Source organism: Tupaia chinensis, unplaced genomic scaffold (assembly GCF_000334495.1).
Source record: "Tupaia chinensis unplaced genomic scaffold, TupChi_1.0 Scaffold000322_1, whole genome shotgun sequence".
NCBI classification, from domain to species: domain Eukaryota; kingdom Metazoa; phylum Chordata; class Mammalia; order Scandentia; family Tupaiidae; genus Tupaia; species Tupaia belangeri.
This window is the reverse complement of record NW_006159816.1, coordinates 889,052-909,515: the sequence shown is the minus strand read 5'-3', so window position 1 is coordinate 909,515 and position 20,464 is coordinate 889,052. Positions and strand designations below refer to the sequence as shown.

General features: G+C 37.8%; 2 protein-coding genes across 4 annotated transcripts in view; both read left to right on the top strand.

Annotated features, from left to right (window-relative positions):
- Positions 1-569, top strand: LOC106735191 (protein ITPRID2; the record flags this gene model as incomplete). Its single annotated transcript, XM_014589010.1, is given in 2 exon segments — positions 1-168; positions 520-569. Coding segments are annotated over 2 exon segments (218 nt in total), but the record flags the coding sequence as incomplete, so codon positions are not given.
- Positions 9-20,464, top strand: part of LOC102480838 (protein ITPRID2) — a 53,353-nt gene continuing 32,897 nt past the window's right edge. For 2 of the 3 annotated variants that reach the window (XM_014589008.2, XM_014589009.2), the window contains exons 1-8: positions 12-168; positions 520-565; positions 5,820-5,869; positions 6,700-6,756; positions 9,155-9,194; positions 9,280-9,378; positions 11,088-11,296; positions 12,649-13,346. In XM_014589008.2, the coding sequence (XP_014444494.1) occupies positions 9,335-9,378; positions 11,088-11,296; positions 12,649-13,346 (951 nt within the window). In that variant the 5' untranslated portion in view covers positions 12-168; positions 520-565; positions 5,820-5,869; ... (1 more) ...; positions 9,155-9,194; positions 9,280-9,334. Of the gene's footprint in view, positions 169-519; positions 566-5,819; positions 5,870-6,699; positions 6,757-9,154; positions 9,195-9,279; positions 9,379-11,087; positions 11,297-12,648; positions 13,347-20,464 lie in introns of all 3 variants that reach the window. The other variant, XM_014589007.2, reaches the window with a different exon arrangement.

Here is a 20,464-nt window from a genome sequence, read left to right as displayed (position 1 = left end):
TGGAGTGGCAAGGGGCAAGTCGCAGGAGGAAGGCCTGGGCCAAGTGCCGCAGCTCCTGGCAGGCGTCGGAGACGGAGGATCTGTCCACAGAAGCGACGACGCAGGACGAGGACGAGGACGACGAGGAGGACCTCTCCGGCACGAAGCTGCCGGCGACGGCGGGAAGAGGTCGGTGCGCCGGGCCGAGCTGCAGGGACAGGGGGTCAGGGGCTGGCAGGCTGGGGAAAGCCTGTGCGCGCTGGGCGCCTGTTGTGAGTTCTGGGAGATCCTTGGTTCTTGATAGGCCTAGGGATTGGGAACACTTGTGACCTTTAAACGTGCGCACTAGACGGGACGTTTCCCGCGTGAACAAACGCACTCGGATGGCTGATTTCCTTCGGGCGGACACTGAGACACCCTGCTTGGGCTGCATTTTGCCCCCAGTAGAGTTTTCTACGAGGGAGTGTCCAGGGTGACCCCACCGTGGGAGTCCCTCTGGGGTCGGTAACGAGCTCTCTCTCTCTCTTGCTCTACCCGCAGGAAACGTGCCCAACGAGAAGATCGCGATATGGCTCAAGGACTGCCGGTGAGTTCTGTCTGGCTCACGCAGCCTGGGTCCCCGAGCAGCGAGAGCCGCGCAGATGGGACGCCTGAGCTCGGTGACTCGGCCGCGTCCCAGTGGGTCCCGTGGCTGTTGTAAGCTCTAAACCGGAAAGCGAGCCAGCGGATAGCTTCCTCCTTTAAGCGATTAGAAATGGAAGTACTGTGACCGCTGATTATTTCGTGACCGTGTTGACTACGGCTACGGGGACCTCAGCCCCTCGTGCTTGATGTTAGCATCAGAGATCAGAAACCTAAAACCGTGTTAAATTTGCTCTGTTGTCATTTGAAAGAAACTTCACATTTCGCAGGGTAATTTATTTTAGTTTTGTTTTGGCATCTGTACATCTGGCATCAGATCATTTTCCTTTCAAATGTGCTTTAGAGGAGTTTAATTTATTTAACTACTTTAACGGGACTCTAATTTTATTTCTATGCCATATTTCTGTTTGGGGAAGCTATTAAAACCAGCTAACTTTGTACTTTACTGCCTGGACATGGATTTGTCAGAAGGCACTGGAATTCACAGAGAGAAAAGGGAGAGCTTTGAAGGCATTCAGACTGCATAAATCTATTTAATTACATGTTTGGCAACTGGTACAGAAATGTTTGATAAAATACAGAGGGGATGAATTATACTGCTAGTAAATCTGACTTCAGTAACATGTATTGGTTTCGTATTTTAATTATTTTTTTTCTGCTTTATTAGCTAGTTGTAAAATCTTGTATGAAGAATGTAGTTTTTAAACTTTTGTTGCTGTTAGCATCTGAGCATATTTTGGCCTTCTCAATTTAGGTTTTTCTTAACATTTCATTCAAGTATCAGGGTTAGGGAAGTTTTTGTTTTGGAAAGTGATTCTCATATATGCCAACTTATTTTTCTCCCATGAAGACAGATAAAGTATTGGCCACCACTATATTAATACTCTGTTTTGATGAATTGCCTGGAGACTTACTGGACACACTTCAGGACAGAACTTCTTAACCTTTATTGGGAATGTCTGAGACCAAGACATATTTGGCCCTTCTCTTTGAAGAAAAGATACTCTGTCCTGGAACCCCAGATGAATAATCTAGCTGTAAATCTACCCTTTTGATTTTCAAATTAGTAGAATGTGGCCTTAGGTTTTAGGTGCTGCTTGGATCATGAAGTTATAATACGATATGACTGATTTGTTATTTACACATGCTGTAAAATTTAAAAGGTTCAATTAAAAACAGGTTTTTTTTCTTTTTTTTTTTAAAGTTTATTTTTTCCCATTGGGAGTGTCTCCAATAGGGTCCTCAAGCTGCAGTTCTACCCCAGCCTTAACCAGCTAGGGTTCAGAACACTTGCACTCTCCCCGTGTGCCCATGCGGACCTCAGACCTCAAGCCAGGACCTTCCCATATGGCTTCAGCATTGCAGAGCTTTGTAATACCATGTGCCATCGAGGCTGGCCATGAAATTTTCAATAAACATCATGGGGACCTTTCTTTTTTTTAAGAGAGGTTTTTTGGTTTTGTTTTGTTTTTCCACTTAAGTAAAAAATAAACAGTTATCAAAATTCAGACTCATTTTAAAGAAAATATGTTAGGATATATGTGTGTGTGCTTGCTAGAGAGATAGACGGAAGGAGAAGGAGAAATCACCCCCTGGGGGGATGGCTATGTTGCAGTCCCTTCTCCTCCATTCTCCTCTCTGTATCTTGGGCATGCACTCACGTGTGCCTGACCTGAGATTTAAGCCACTGGGTTCGGGGCTTGAACCATGGTCGACGATTTGGGAGTCCAGTAATAACAACCATTACGCCATCTGCTGGTCTCCATGGGGACCTTTTAAAAAGAGATTTTGTGAAACTACTATCTTTCACGTTTCTGATTAGGAATTTATCTAATGAGGCTGATATGCTACTTTTACTAAGATCTTTGAAAACGTTCAATCTCAGTCCTGATTGAAATACATCCTAAGTACAGTATTGACTTACTTTTGAGATCTCAAAATAAATTGGTAGTGTTTTATTGTTTAAATTCAAGTGTATATTCCAAAGGATTTTTAAAAATTTATGAGCAGAATAATCACATCTTCATTTTTTAAAGTATAGGAATTGAGATTATTAAGAGATCATGTCAAGGAATCAGTAAATAAATGTCTCTTTAAGATAAATGCAGATGATATGGTGATTAAGATGCTGGACTCCCATGTGACCGACTACGGTTTGATTCCTGGACCTGGCAGCTTGCTTTCTCACTTTCTCTCTTTCTCTCTCTCTGGTGAGTGCATGTGCCATATAGCAAAATTTAAAATAATAATAATAAAGATAATAAAATAAGAGTAACTAGAAAAGAAAGATAAATGCAGTAAGCAAGTGTTGACTGCTGTTTGCTAGGACATAGTTATCCCTGAGAATTCTGAGAGTTTTGTTGCTAATCATGATTTACATGGGGCAGATTCTGTATTCTGGGTCTCTGTCTCTCGTAAGTTTTCTTCTGTTTCCTACAACTACACTTATTCTATACAAAAGCGGCATTTATACGTGCAAAGGAAAGCTAGAACAAGTAGTCTTTTTCTTTTTTCAGAGAGAGATTTTTGCTGTAGGGTGTGTGTGCACTTGATGGAGAGACAGAAAGCATGGAATCACCCCCCAGAGAGAAGGCCACACCATAATTCCTTCTCCTCTATTCTCCTCTCAGAATCTTGGGCATGCATGTGTACCCATGTGACCAATGTGGGTTTTTTTTGTTTTTTTTTTTGAGAGGTTTTTGCTATAGGGCGTGTGCGCTCGCCAGACAGACAGAGAGAGACAGAGAGACAGAAAGCAAGAAATCCCCCCCCACTGGGGGGGGGGCGGGATGGCCATGCCGCAATCCCTTCTCCTCCATTCTCCTCTCAGGATCTTGGGCACGCACGCACATGCGCCCGGCGTGAGTTTAAGCCACCAGGTCCAGGACTCGAGCTGCAGTCGACCACATGGGAGTCCAGCGGCACAGCCATTACGCTAACTGCTGGTTCCAGTGACCAATATGTTTTAAGCCACCAAGTCTGGGACTCAAACAGTGGTCAATTACATGCGAGTCCAGCAATGTAATCATTCTGCCATCTGCTGGTCCCACAAGTAGTCTTTTAAATAATTGATTGTGTTACCATAGATTTGACTGCTAGGATATGTATGACTCCTTTTTTTTTTTTTTTTTAAGAGCAACTTAAGTTTCTGCACAGAGTTAGGCACCTGTGTGTTTTGTGAATTATGTACAAGTGACCTCAAGACCACAGCATTTTTCCTATTTGATAAGTTTTCAGATATTCCTTTCTTTTTTCTTATTGCTGTCTATATCCTGACATATTTTCTTCTTTAAAATGAGTCTGAATTTTGATAACTATATTTATTTTGTAACTAAGTGGAAAAAATTTTCTTGACATAGTGTCTAGGAAAGGATAGAGGTTTTGGTAGAATTTGGAGGGCAATAACTGAAAGTGAGAGATTTTTTTTGAAGGAGATTTTTACTCCTACTTATACTCTCTTAACCTTTCATTTGTTGTTAGCATACTGAAAGTGACAGCGAGTCGGACTGTGGATACATAATAGAAATAATAGTTTGGTCTAAGTAAGAAAGCAGCCATAGGGGAAGAAGATTGACTTTTGAAAAGCATTGGTTACTTTATTGAAATACATACAAAAATGTAGCTTAAAGGTTTTATTTAATATCTTTATGGTAACTGCTTGTAATTCCTTTTACATTGTATAAGCACTAGTTTTCAAATAATTGCCCTTACTTGTATATTTGCTTCCAGACAGTTTTAACATTTAATTGGTTTTTAGTAATATTTCTTTGAAACTGATATTTTTGTGATGAATCCCCTGTCTGTTGCTCATTTGTAGCAGGTACCAGTTGTTACTGAAGAAAGTTTTGTATCACAAAATAGAACTTTCAGAATAAGGCAGTGTAGTCCTTATTATAGCTTAATTTTGAGAAAATGAAAAGATTTGTGAATTTGAAAACAAATTTCTGAGCCATCTCTGTTTGAACTGTTAAGAATGTGAAAAAGTTTTAGCAATGGCTAATGTTTTTTAGTTTGCTTTTTTTTTTGGCTCCCTTATTCATGATAGAGCTCATGAATGTGAGAATGCGAGAGTGAAAGGGGAGCACCCTCCCCAGGGTCTGATCACACCGTGATCACCGTCCTCTAGCCTGTCAATTACTGGGCATTCGCATGTGTCCCAGCGTGTTTCAGGCTGACCTGGCTGGGGGATTCAAGTCCTGGTCGCCACATAGGATCCGCGCCTGTCTTGAGCAGTGCATTACTGCTGTGCCATGGAATAGCTAATTCTTCATGTTGATTCTCAAGTTAACTTTTCAGTAATTTTCAGAGTTAAATGAAGAATATGTGTGTTTTTTTGTTGGAAAGCAGAAAATGAATCTTGTGTCTGCACTTGTATATATAAAAAAGATAGTTGTTGGGGGTGAGAAAGGCACTAGGTAGTGTGTAAAATGTTGATGATAGATAATAGGCTAGGATTAGGAAAACTGTCGGGACCAGCAGTTGGCGTAATGGCTATGTCGCTGGACTCTAATGTAGTCGACTGTGGTTCGAGTCCTGGACTCTGTGGCTTAAACTCATGCTAAGCATATGTCCATGTGTGCCCAAGATCCCGAGAGGAGAATGGAGGAGAAGGAATTGTGGCATGGCCATCCCCCTGGGGGGTGATTTCTCGCTTTCTGTCTCTCTGTCTCTCTCTGTCTTTCTGGTGAGCGCATGCACCCTATAGCAAAAACCTCCCCCCCCACACAAGAAAAAGGAAAACTGTCAAGCCTCATTTCTACATAGCCTCTTAACATTTTAGTTTTATGAAGGTTAAGTTACTACTATAAAGATTTATTTTCTTCTGTTTGTTTTCTGCTTCTACAGAAGGGATTGAGAGAAGAAAATATGTTTTTAATGCCCATTGCCATTCTCTTTTTTCTTTACTTTGCAGAGAAAATGCCAGTTTATACCACTGGTAATTGCCATTCTTGCTCTTAATTGCTGGCAGATCAGACATGTGATTAACTCATTTCTGGTGAAATGACTTCACTGATAGGTATTTACTTAGTTAATAGGCTATTGGTTATATAATTCACTCGCATTCCTCTTGTGTTTTGGGAGGAGAGTTAAAATGTGATTAGAAGCTTGCTTAGCTCTAACTCTAAGTAAGGTTGCGTAGTGACAGCTTTCCAGACTTCTTGTCACAGACTAAGGTCTATATATTCATGTGGTTTCAGTACGCCTTTGGGAGCCTCACTGGATGAGCAAAGCAGTAGTACGCTCAAGGGTAAGAAGACGTTTGCCTTTCTAAATCTGTTCTTTGTGAGGGTCCTACTTCATTTATCTGGTGGGTGAAAGTGTATATATGAATTAAAACAGTGATGTCTATATTTATAAAATATGTTGCTCTGAACTAGAAGCCAAAAGGGATAAACCTTATCCTACACCATAAAACAGTGGTGAGTTTAAGCAAGTTGCCAACATTTTCCACAACGTGATACTAATTTTTATTGTCTAGTTAGATATTATAGACTAACCAAATACAGAAATATTATATATGTATAAATAAAAGGAGAACATACATTGAGTGAACCAGGTCAATGAAGTTAGTGCAGCATTTCTTTGCTTACATTAACTGAAATTGCCACACCTGAAATTTTACCACCTGTACAAGACAGAATTCTAAAGTTCAAAGTACAACAAGAATGTGCAGGTAGTGGCAAAGTATTTTAAAAGCATTTACACTGTAAGGAGAATCTAGCTTGAGCTCCTGACTTAATATAAAGTGGGTAAGAGGAATGATCGCTTCAGGATCTGGTTTTCATGAACCTCTCTGGTACGATACCTTATCTTACCGAACATCTTCAAAAATATAAAGTAAAATACCCCAGAGATCGGCTTCTGAGAATGTAACCTGACTGCAAACACCGTTTCTTTAAGGTAAAGTAAAAGCTTATACTTGCATCTTAAAATGACATAATCAAAATAATTTGTAGGTACATTCAGATCTGACATTGACTGTCAATTTTTTTGAACTAAAAGAATGATTTCATATGGGAGTGGGGGAAGAACAGAACACCAGGTTAAACTTTCTGAGTTTTCAAATGTTTCTTTCAGGTGTGCTCACGAGAAATGGAGGAAGTTTTGAAGATGATTTGTCATTGGGAGCTGAAGGTATTTTGTTTAGAAGAATTATATTTTCGTATAGTTTTTAAATTTAAAAAAAAATGAGAAAGTTGAATACTTTCAGGTTTATGATTCCCAGAATGAAATTTAAAGTTCTTAAAAATGGCTCAGACACATTTCACAGTTCTTTCTTTCAATGTAAATAATTGAATCATAGACTATAAAGTACTTGTACGATGGCTCTAAAAACCCACTGCGAAATGTTCATATGTCTTCCTTGGGCTTAAATGCTGAAAGAAACTGTTTGCCATGAGTTGTGATGATATAACCGAGGGAAGAATTGTTCTGGAGAAGGAAGGAAGCTTAAATATTTATACATGAGAAAACTAAATTGAAGCTTATTTTTAGTGTGAAGTAGACTTAGACTTAGGTCATTCTTACAGTTGCAGCTTGTCCTTTGCATTTAAGTGTCTCCTGTGGTTCTCTCCTTTGCTTTTTCCTGATTTTTAGAAGGTTATAGGACAAAAGCAAAATAGAGTTAGTAGAATTTCATTAGATGTCCTTACGCTGTTGTCTGTTCCAAACCGCATTATCGTTTTAAGAGTATGTTGTGCTTTTGTGGGTTCTATAATGCTTTCCTCTGGATTCATACTAAAGTTTCTACTGCATAAAATGAAGGATTCCTTATTATATTATTGGTGTTTTAAAAGTTATAGTGTAGCTCATTGATTGTGTTTTATTTCATCCCATTGACTAGGGTATTGGTACCTGAGTAGCTCACTTATTGATGTGTGCTTTTTAAAAGAAAAAACTAAAAATAGTCTTAAATCTCTAAAAACTGTAGGTTGACAAATAGTAAATTTATCCATTGAATTTAATATCCTTGTTCTTTTGCTATCTTAAATCTGTCTGTAGGAAAGATTGCTATTACTCATCTACAGCCTCCTAAAATTGAAAGTGAAATATGTGAATATGCCTGTTTGTAGTATTTCTGTTTCTTTATTTTCATAGAATAAATTCTAAAGAGCTTGAGCCTTTTGCTTCCAATCATTACAGTTGAATATGTTGTCAATCCCTTATTAAAAGTGCATTTTAGTATTACTGTAAAGGGCAGTTCTAACATCTTACTGGTAATTTTATAATATTGAATGATTCTACTGAAAACCAGACCTATTAAAAAAAAGGGAAACTATTATGTTATTTTACTGAAAATTAGTTCAATGCAATTTCCATTAATTGAGTAAATATTTACAGAGTGTTATGTGTTAAGATACCTCCTTGGTAAACAAAGAAACCAAAAATTTGCATATCAGAAATTAAGAAAAAAAGCATACTGAAATAAATATGTTTACAATAAATTCCATTTTCTGTATTTACGTATGAAAGTTAAATATAGTAAATTTAACTCACTTTATAAACATTAACATATATCTGTTTAGAATGTATTAATCTAAGATAAAGTTGGAAGGCAGTTTTTATAAAAAAATTTATGTTGAAATTAGCAGAAATTGAGGCCAGCGTATGACATGGTGGTTAAGGGCACTGGACTCCCACATGGCCAACCACAGTTCAGATCCCAGACCTGGCAGCTTGCTATCTCATCTCCCCTACCTGCTCTGTCCCTCTCTGGTTGGATTAAAAAATAATAAATAAACGAATAAATTAAATTAAATAATTCTCTAAAAATATATTTCGAAAAATTAGTAGAAATTTTCAAGTTATTTACATTGAAAAAAGCTTTAGAAATTAATGTATACCATTTCCACACTTTAAATGATGCAAAATCATGTTTTCCTCTTAAGCTGTTCTATGTTAGCAGCTTTTAAATTTAATAAGTAGAACCACATATTCCACATATATCCTGCAGGTCTATCTCATAACTCTAACTAGTTAAACATGGAAATTTAATTGCTTATCTGTAGGTTTTTTTTTTTTTTTTTTTTTTTCATTTTGAACAAGTAGCATAGTTCTGCATTGCCAAAAAACCAAACCCTCCCCTCTAAAAGTTACTAGTCCTGTTTTTAGCAATCTGTTTATTCCTCATCCTCCTTTTTAGGTTTTTGCATTAGGACACATGTGCTCACTGGAGAAAGGGACAGAGAGAGAGGGAAAGTGAGAAATCACCCCCAAAGGGGATGCATGCCACAATCCCTTCTCCTTTCAGGATTTTGGGCACACATCCATGCTTACCCAATGTGATTTTCAAGCTGACCGGTCCAGGACTCAAACCACTGTCAGTCACATGGGAGTCTGGTGTCTTAAGCACCACACTACCTGCTGGCCTCCGTATGTTACTATTAATGATGTAGATTTAACGAAGCAAGAGAAGAGTTAGGCTTAGGCAGTTAGCCATCGTATTCTAGGTAATTTGCATTCTTGATATTATATTCTAGTAGTTATGGGGCTACTAACTGTTGTGCTCTCTATCTCTTCTTTTTATCTGTAGCCAACCATCTCCATGAAAGTAATGCTCAAATTGAAAACTGGTATGTGGCTGTTTTCTCCTGTTTCTTTGTAAAAATGAAGACTATTAATGAAAATCAAGTTTTAATAATGTGATTGTGCTTCTAGCAATAACATATTGGCTAAAGAGCGAAGACTACAGTTTCATCAGAAAGGGAGAAGTATGAATTCCACTGGATCTGGGAAAAGTAGTGGGACAGTCTCAAGGTAATTTATTCTGCAGTTAAGGTAGAAATACATTGTGTTATTGATGACCTAGTTTTATCCTTTTTCATTCTTGAATTTATCCTTGATGGTGGAAAGCCAAAAGAGACTCTGCGTTTCCTTGGCCAGCATAACAGGCTTTTCTTAAAATTGAGATGAAATAAAAACACCTAATCTGTTTATAATGTTGCTGGAATCTATTGATGAGTGTTGTTGAGCCCTCTCACCTCCATTGTGAATAATTTCTACTTGTCGATAACGAAAATTCTCTGTTTTGTTGGGGATTCAAGTGACTCTAACATAAAAATCAGTAAGCTTTTCTAATTTAAAAATCGGTATTTAAGCATACATTTCTTTCCCACATATTAAGCCAGAAATCTTGAAAATGTATTTCAAAATAAGCCAATGTACTTGCCTATGGGATCATCTTAAACTACTATCCAAATTATTGTATTCAATAATTTATTAATAGGCCAGCAGGTAGTGTGGTGCTTAAGACACCAGACTCCCATGTGACTGACAGTGGTTTGAGTCCTGGACCGGTCAGCTTGAAAATCACATTGGGTAAGCATGGATGTGTGCCCAAAATCCTGAAAGGAGAAGGGATTGTGGCATGCATCCCCTTTGGGGGTGATTTCTCACTTTCCCTCTCTCTCTGTCCCTTTCTCCAGTGAGCACATGTGTCCTAATGCAAAAACCTAAAAAGGAGGATGAGGAATAAACAAATTGAAATGTCCTTCTGTCCAAGTTCTACCCTAACTTTACTATTTTGTTCAGTAAGTCATAGAGCCTTGGATGATCACTGTTACAAGAAGGAAGAGAAAAATAAATGGTGAATTCCCAATATAATTAGGGGAAAAGGTTACCTTAGTGTAACCTGTGCTCTCTTTACCTTACTCCTCCTACTTCCTAAGTAGAAGTGGGTAGTGAAAAGTTGAAAGTAAGCTCCTCCCTAATTTTTCTGAGATCTGGTTGTTTTCTTTATTGCCTCCCTTAGCAAAATTAAAAATTTGAAGAATGTCCCTTAGCACCAAAGTCCTACCAACTTCTTAATGTGTTTACCCTTTTTATGTCTTCTTTAATCTGTTTATTTCTTTTTTTTTTTTTTTTTTTTTGTAGAGATTTTTGCTATAGGCCGCGTGCGCTCGCCAGACAGACAGAGAGAGACATAGAGACAGAGAGCGAGAAATCACCCCCCAGGGGGGATGGTCACGCCGCAATCCCTTCTCCTCCATTCTCCTTTTGGGATCTTGGGCACGCACGCACACGCGCCCGGCGTGAGTTGTAAGCCACCGGGTCCGGGACGCGAACTGCGGTCGACTACGTGGGAGTCTAGCGACATAGCCATTACGCTAACTGCTGGTTCCCAATCTGTTTATTTCTTATTCTCCCTCAACTGTCCTCCAATTCTTCTAGCTGCTTTACTGGGAATCTCTTAAAATGATAAAAACAATAAGGTGAGGAGTCACTGGGAAAGTCTCTTGAGTGGTTTTTAGGAGTTAGCTCTTTTTTCCAACACTGGCAACTTAGGAGAACAGACCCTTTCTAAAGGCTATATTTCCCTTTAGTTCATTAAGTGTAAAGGTACTGAAATAAATCATAGTTTAAAGAGCAGAAGCTGAGGGGAAAAAAAAAAGAAAGCAAGAACATGCATTCATTTATAATAGGATGAAGACTATAATTTATTATGATTTTTTCCTTTCTATTTGTAGTGTTTCAGAATTGTTGGAGCTTTATGAGGAGGATCCTGAAGAAATTCTTTATAATCTTGGATTTGGACGAGATGAACCAGATATTGCTTCTAAAATTCCTTCCAGGTTTTTTAATTCATCATCATTTGCCAGAGGGATAGATATTAAAGTATTTTTGAGTGCTCAAATGCAACGGATGGAAGTGGAGAATCCAAATTATGCTCTAACAAGTAAGGTTTTTTAAGTATTAGCATATTTTTTAAACGTATGGCATCATAGGAAAATGCTCTTATTGTTAAAGCCTCACTAATTTGTGGAGTAGCTCTGGAAAGTTAATTAATAATGTGAATGAACAAAATAGCTATTTTACTTACTCTGAATTTTTATTATTCCATTATTCTATTCATAGAAGTTAATTGACCTGTTTTCCTTATCCTCAATTCTTGACTCATTTAATAGTTTCCATTACTTGCAGAAACTTAAAGTTCTCTCCATATCGTGTTTGTTCAAGAAGGAAAAAAAGGGGGAAGGGAACTTGTTAACATTAAATGAAGTCAGTGAATTTTAGGTGCCATTCTGTAAATCTAAAATAGTATGGCTAAATGATTATTTTTACTGATACTATATCTCTCCTTATGTTTTTCCTATTGAACAGAGGTTCTAAAAATGGAGATAATAGTTTGTTCATTGATCACTTTTAAGAGGTCTGTAACATTCCTCCCACCCCAGTAGATTTTTGTACATTTTCTCAAGGGAGCATTTGAAAGAGTCTTGAGAAAGCCTAAGACCTAAAAACAGAAAATCACAGCTATAGATCAGTAGTTAGTTCTTTTTGTTTTATTCAGTCATCATGCTTTGTGCTTATTTCTGATGCTTAAAAATATAAATTCTATGGGATCAACAGATGGCATAATGGTTATGCTGCTAGACTTCCGTATGACCAACCTTGGTTAGAGTCCTGGACCCAGAATCTTGAAATTCTTGCTGGGCACAAATGAATGTGTGCCCAAGATCCTGAAAGGAAATGGAGAAGGACTTGTGGCATGGCTCTCTTCTCGGGGGGGTGGTGATTTCTGCATTCTTTATCTCTCTGGCAAGTGCAAAAATCTCTCTTAAAAAAAATGTAAATTTTAGTGTTTAGCATAAAAATGTTTTGGGGACAACAAATTTTCTTGGGGACCAGAAGTTGGTGTGATGGTTAGTTACATCACTGGACTCCTGCATAGTCTACTGAGGTTTGAGTTACAGACCTGGCGGCTTAAAACTCACGGCAGGCATTTATGCTCATGGGTGCCCAAGAACCATAGAGGAGAATGGAAGATAAAGGACTGTGATGTGGCTAAACCCCCGGGGGGGGGGTCCCCCTAAAAACTTTAAAAAAAAAAAAAATGTTTTCTCTTCTCTCTAGACAGTAAGTGTAGAGAAGGTTTAAGTGTTAGATAAGGAAAAATATGGTTTCATAATTTTCATGCTGTCAGTTTAGGTATTAGAATTCTAAATAATACAAGTTTAAAATAATGTATGTGTATATATAAAAATAAACAATAAACATATGCAAATAATACTTTTTTCCTTTTGGTAGGTCGTTTTCGTCAAATCGAAGTGCTTACTACTGTGGCCAATGCATTTTCTTCTTTATATTCTCAAGTCTCTGGGACACCCCTGCAGAGAATTGGAAGTGTATCTTCAGTGACCTCTAACAAGGAGACAGAGTCGCCACCACCTTTAACCCGAAGTAACACTGCTAATCGTTTAATGAAAACACTATCTAAACTAAATTTATGTGTTGATAAAACAGAGAAAGGAGAAGGTAGTAGTCCTTCCCCTTCTATTGAGAAAGGAAAGATTCTAAATGTTTCAGTGATTGAAGAAAGTGGCAGTAAAATTGATCAAAAGTCTCAGAAAATTATGAAGAAGAAAGACTCCTCTTCTATGCTGGCTACAGTTAAAGAAGAAGTCTCAGGTAGTTCAACTGTTACAGAGAGTGTTGATGTTGATAGACTTTCTGATGAAGCAAATAGTAATTTTAACCAAGAAACTGAAAGTGAACAAAGTAAAAATACTCAAAGTCATGAGAGTAAACTGAGCGAGGACTCTGATGTTATACAATCCAATTTAGGGCATGATTTCAACATACCCAGCCATAGTGAGCTCGAAGGTAGCAGTGAGCTGAAAACCGTTCCTATATTCACACCTGAAAAAGAGTTGTGTGCACCACTGATAACCCCATTAATAAGAAATGTGATGACACAGCAGAAGGACTCTTTCGAGATGGAAGAGGTAAGTGAAAAAACTACTGAGGCCGGTTTCAAATAGTGAGCTAGGAAAAAGAGTGAACTATGTTTATAAAATGAGCTGTAGCTAATAGATTTATACTAGAAAAATGTATCCTAATTTTAACTCTCCAGGTTTGTGTTTCACAAACCAAGAATTGGTCATAGGACTATGTGTTAAGAAGGTAATGGGACAGGTCATTTCCCCCATAGGCTAGAGACGCTCAAGGAAGGAGATAGAAAGACCACTGAAAAGGATTTCTCCACCCAGACAACCCATATTTGATTACTTTTTATTTTAACCCAGTGATATTCTTGCTAGTTCACATCAATTTTGAACTGGACAAGCTAAAGATACTCACTTTGATGAAGTTCAGCTAAAACTGCCTTTGAATAGTATGAGCTGATATTTACAAGTTAGAGTTACATGATTGGGGGCAGGAAATGGGAGTTAATTAAGTACCTACTATGTAGTAGACTCTGTGTTTGGCCTTTGAAATATTAGATCGTTGGGAAAGCCATGACGTATTTTTCTGTTTTTCTATGCTAAAATGTGTCATGACTTCCCTGGTCACCCAATATTTTCTCCATCTGTGGGGTAGGCAGTGGAAGTCTCATTGTAACCATGAAGAATCTGTGGTATATATGTGCTGGTGAAAAATGGTGGCTATACATGATACAATATGCAGTTCTTTTTAAAATGTGTTACAGGGAGTTGTTTTAGTAATCATTTACAGTAGTTTTAGAATTATATGTCATTAGCTTAGGAAATTGGAAAATGAATAATTCTGTCCATAAACATCTTCTTAAATATGTTTGTATCTCTTGCACTAGGGAAGATCATGTACTGCAAAATTTTGGGTACTGATAGAGCTGTTTACCCTTTTTGTGGCCTTTGAATTATTATTTAATATCTAATTGCAACTAAAAAGTGAAAGATGGAGCAGGAGTAGTCCTCTAGACTATCATACATTATCTTACTAGCTGCCTTTTCCATTTTCTTTTTTTAAATGTATTTTTCTCCCATTTAGGAGGGGTTCTCAAAAAGTTCATAGAGAATATGTGTTAAAAATGGTATGGATTTAAAAATTATTGCACTAACATAAATTCATATATTTTCTTGAAAAAATCTTTACTGTGGTTAGTTCTTAATTTGACTAGAAAGAGACACATGAGAGAGAAAGGGAAAGTGATGAAGCAAGTTCCCAGGTCAGGGACTCGAACTGAGGTCAACCATGTGGGGAGTTGTGTGCCTTAACCACCACACTGCCTGCTGGCTCTCATAAACTCATTTTACTTCTGTTTTCCATGAGCATTTTGAAGTTCTGTTGCATTTTATTCTTAATATAATTCGTTTCCCATTATAATGAGCATAGAAGATAACTATTAATGGCTACATTAAAATTCCTCTTTGTTCCACTTTACTGATCCCATTTTGATCGTGTTATAGTCTAGACTTGTCCTAGCAATCATGATCAGTGTAAAATTCTTGCCTTCCATTAGGGCTCCTCTTCTTTGACACTTTTGATCTGACAGTCAATTTCCTTATTTCAATACAACAGAAGAATGTAAAACCTTAAATTGTGTTAGTTTGATTGCAAATCTGATTTTGGTGTCTCAGATTGGACAGTACTCCCATCTGTATTTTCAAATAAGTCAAAGAAGTTCCCTTTTAATTCCTAGAATTCCTGAATTCTTATCTATAAGATTTGTGTATGTGTGTACATGTGATTTTACACTTTTAAGATACCATACACAAAAGATCATTTAGACGTTTAGTCAGTGCCAGATGTATTTTGGCGATGGATTAACCTTCAGGGATAGACTATATATTTTTGCTCCCTCTGCTGGCAAAAACAGTTAATGAAGAAGGTAATGGAGCATTGACATGAACATTTTTGTTTTTTCAAGTACACGATTCCATGTATTGGTTGTTAAAGAATAATGGGAGATTTTAGTTTCCAAAAATAAAGTTTGTGGTCAACTGTAGCTGCATTGTAAAATAAATATGGACCATTTTAAGGATAAATGCTTGTTCTTCAGATATAGTTAGAATATAGATAAAAACCTCCTAGAATTGTGTTTTTATCCCTTTGGGAACTGTAAAGAGAGCTTATAAAACAATGGATAAAGAAGGGAAATAATGTGCTCCTTTAATTTCCTCTTCTCCCAAGCACGATTGACAAGTGAAGAGAACAATCATTGCAGCACACTTTTAGATCCCATTCAAAGTAGCTTGTTACTGTTTTTCTTTTGGACCCTTTTGGTTCAGATTTGAATTCCTGTTGGGAGCCTTCTTCCTGTAAAAACAGTGAGTCAATATAAGTTAGAACTCTCTTTTTCTCAGTAAAGTAGTTCTCAAGCAGAGCATCTGATTGCCAGCTGCCTTGGGAAGCTGGGTAGGAGAAAATGTTGCAGACCAGACATGACGCTGTGCACAAAACTGCCTAATCTGTCTGAGGCAGGAGGTAAGACCTGAAAGTCACCAGGAGTAAAGGGAGGAAATATTTAAATGTAAAGAGAGTAACTACGTGAGAAGACTGACTCAAGTTTAGGAGAATGAAAGTGGCTATTCTGTTCAAAAAGAAAAACAAAAGGTCAGAGACTATTTTCAACAAAAAGTCAGTCTGCCTTATAAAAAGTTGTTTGATTACTGTAAACTGTTTCAGTGTATCTAAAAGTTGTGAGACCCTGCTCTTACATTTTCTAATGTTTAAAGATTTGCTTGAATAATTTCTGTGTTCTTCTTGAATGGTTTATTTTGGATACATCATGGTATCTCTGTGGAGCCATACATTAATCATATGAATGGTTCATAGTTAAACCAGAGTTGATCCTAGTCAGTATGCAAGATTGTTCGTCTTATAGATATAGAGGAAAACCTTTTCATACTTTAGGATCAGAGGAAGGAGGGACCAGCAGTTAGCGGAATGACTATGTCGCTGGACTCCCACGTAGTCGACCACGGTTCGCGTCCTGGACCCAGTGGCTTAAAACTCATGCCAGGCACATGTGCGTGCGTGCCCAAGATCCCGAGAGGAGAATGGAGGAGAAGGAATTGCGGTGTGGCCATTCCCCCCTGGGGGGTGATTTCTCGCTTTCTGTCTCTCTGTCTGTCTGGCAAGCACGCGTGCCCTATACTGAAAACCTCTCCACAAAAAAAAAAAAAAAAAAAAAGAATTAGAGGAAGGAGAACTTCTATCTTTGTATTTCTATGAACAGTTTGTTGTATGGTTTTCTTGAGCTACATAATGAATTTATATTTAAATATAACCATTATTGGATGTATACATAATCTCTTTAAGGTGCTTTTTAAAGTTTTAGTAACTTTCTAATCCTGTCTCCATACTGATTGTTGACCTAACTAATGCACACCAATACTTATTAACTGTAAAGTTTTAGAACTCTTTTGTATATTATTTTAAATTTATTTATTTGTTTCTTCTATGAGTGAGAGAGAGAATGAGAGGACAGAGAAAAATAACACCCTCAACGGAGTCTTGATACCATGATCCCACCCCGAGTCCTAGCCCACCCCACATCATGGGCATGTATATGCCTGGAGTACTCAGGAAGGTTAGGAAGCACATAAACCCGGAACCTTCCCACGTGGATCAAGTTTTACTGCTGCACCACTGTAGACTGTCAGGTTTTACTGCTGCACCACTCTCTAGGCTCTTTTCTTTTGGGTAGTTGGGAAAGTCATGACACATTTTTGCATAGACAAACATAGAAAAATACATCATGACTTTTCCAGGGACCTAATACTAGATTTATTGTTCTGAGACCAGCATTTGGTGTAATGGCTATGTCTCTGGACTCCCAAGTAGCCCACCACAGTTTGAGTCCTGCGCCTGATGGGTTAAACTCATGCCGGGTGCGTACGTGCCCAAGACCCTGATAGGAGAATGGAGGAGAAGGGATTGTGGCTTGGCCATTCCCTCTGGGGGGGCGGGGGTGATTCTATCTCTCTGTCTCTCTCTGTCTTTCTGGTGAACGCACACACACCCTATAGCAAAACCCTCTCCAAAAAAAAAAGAAAAAAGATTTCTTTTTTCTGAGTTAAGATCATCTCAAATCAATTTGGTATTTGACAGAGTTAAATTGTTTGGCCTTCCAAATTTAGTTATGCTCTTGAAGACAAGTGTTTACTAGAATATGAACTCTTAACACATGGCATATGCAGAGGTGTCTGTTATTTGAAAGCCCAATAACCTTTTCTTTTTTTTTTTTTTAATTTGGTACTTTTCTGAAAGACCCAAGAACTTAAAAAAAAAAAATTGACAAGAGGACACTTGTGTTTACCAGAGAGAGAGGGAGAAAGCACCCTGCAATGAGTCATGCCACAATCCCTCAATTTTTCCCTCCTCTGGGATTTTGGACAAACTTGCACAGATGCCCAGCATATTTTTCAGGTTGCTGGGGCCAGGATTCAAACTACGTGGTTGAGTGGTTGGCCAAATGAGATCCAGTTTCCCTTAACCACTAAGCCATGGGGTGGGTCCCCCTTTTTTTTTTTTTTTTTTTTTAAGATATATGCTTATAAGTAATTATATAGTCATAAACTAGGATAGAAAGGGAATTTTGAATGCATTTTCCAGTATTCTCCCTTCACAGGTAAGCAAGCATCTTCCTCCTGCCCCCTACTGCCACCATGATATTATTTCAGAGCAGTGATTTTTCTAGCATCTTTCTAAGGAATATAAAATTACTTTTGAGATCAGTGCCTCAAGTAGGGGAGGGAAGCTGGAAGTATCAGTGGAAGATGGCAGAGAGAGCTCTTGTGCATCTTTGCAACAGGTTAGGTATCGCTCATCTGAAATGCTTGGGATCAGACGTGTCTTGGATTTCGAATTCTTGAAAGTCTCACATTTTTTTTTTTTTTTTAGATTTGGGAATATTTGTATTCCACAAAAAGATGTCTTAGAAATGGGACCTAGATCTAAACATGATATCTATTTATGTTTCATGTATACCTTACAGACATAATCTGAAGATGATTCCATAAAATACGTAATTTTGTCCATGAAACAAAGTATGTGTACACTGAACAGCTGGAAAGCTAAGATGTCACTGTCTCAGCCACCCGTGAGGGCAGATGGTGGCATCATTCTTCACTGCAAATTTATGTGATACCAATAAAATCATTTTCTTACACTTATTCACACATAAATACTTAGTAAAAAATGTATGACATACCCTTAGCACTGGGTCCCTTAGGGATGCTGAATAAACTATCCTGCACCTGTGTTTTGAATCCAGGAATGGAATTTTTCACTTAATGATGCATGTTGGTGCTCAAATATTTATGCAGTTTTGGATTTTTGAGCATTTCACATTTTGTATTTTGGGATTAAGGATTCACAAACCTGTATTTTACTGTTAACTACAATCATATTTGAGCGTCCTAAAGACCTGTAAGGTAGGAGTTTTAATCTTTGTTTTTCAGTAAACAAAATTGATAACAGTATCTAAAGCCATTTAACTAACAAGTAGCATGACTAAGACTTAAATTCAGGTCTTTCTATAGGCAGGCTACTTCTAACTACCTATACAACTTGCTAAAGGTCAGATTGGTTGTTGGGGTCAGCCACTGGGCAAGAACCTAAGTCATGTGACAATCAGCCCAATATGATTTCTTGGTAGAAAATGCTTCTTTTGAAATTTTTTTTGAGATGTCATTAAAAAATAGAATAACAGTTTTCTTTTTTTAGAGATTTTTGCTGTAGGGCGCATATGTTCCCCAGAGACAGAGAGCAATAAACCACCCTACCCCCCCCGGGGGGATGGCCATGACTCAATCCCTCTTCCTCCATTCTCTTCTCATGATTTTGGGCATACACACACACACACACACACACACACACACACACTCAGCATCAGTTTTAAGCCACTGGGTCCAGGACTTGAATCATAGTCGAGTATGGAGGAGTCCAGAAGCATAACTATTCCGCCATCTGCTGGCCCCTAGAGTGATAGTTTTTGAAGCCCTAGTTTTGATATTCTTTTGAAATTAGTATTATACACAATGTCTGTACAATGATAAGAGCTATACAATGTCTCTTTAAACCTTGGAGGAAGGGTTATTTGAGTTAAAACATCCACGTACAGCTCACAGGAGAACACAGTACAGTAGCACTCTGCCTAAACGGTGCGTTATATTCAAAAAGGGTGCATTATAGTCATGATAAATGTGGCAGCTGTTGAGCATCCAAAATAGGTACCTGTCATGTTAGTAATACTTTGATTCAGAAAGATACAGTCACTTTACAGGCAGAGTAACCCCAGATGCATAGGTTATTCTAAATCTGTTTTTGTGTGTGTGTTTTTTTCTTTTTTTTCCTAGAGGGTGCATGTACTTCCCAGAGACAGACAGGAAGAAGAGAAAGCACCCTTCATAGGCAATGGTCACACCGCGATCCCTTCTTTATTTCTCCCTCTTTTCAGGATTGTGGTCATGTATACACACTTGCCTAATGTGTTTCTCATGCTCCCAGGTCCTGGACTCAAACTGCAGGTTTGGCCATGTGGGAGATCTGGCTGCTTTAAACCACCAAGCCACAGAGCCAGCTTGGTGTTCTTACATCTGTAATTTTCAATACACTAATGCTGAAGGTTGTTTTGTTTTGTTTTATTTTGTTTATCATTCTGGCTTTGGAATTTTTTTTGAACATATCAAAGAATCAAGAAAATAGTGTAATGAACACCCATTACCCATCACTTGATTCAGTTATATTTAGTCATTCTTATTAATTTAATGAAAGGTCAACTGTAACAAATGACCAGAATTGTACCGAGCCCTTGAAATCATTGGATAGGAAAAATCTTGCCACATAATAAATCTAAGTTCTAGATTTATCTTATCTCTGTGGTATACACCACCTTGAATTCACTGGTTTTTTTGTTTGTTTGTTTTTGGTACAATTCTGATTCATGATAAAATATGGAAGCTGAGAAATTTACCCATTGTCACTAGCATGTCTTTTTCTTTCTTCCACCATAGGTAGGTACTGTGATTTTGCTGAGTTAAGAATGTTCCTGACTTTATTAGGTTTATTAGTAAACTATGACTCTCAACTCTTTTGTTTAGGTACCCCTTTCTTGCAATTTATTATGAAGTTTATA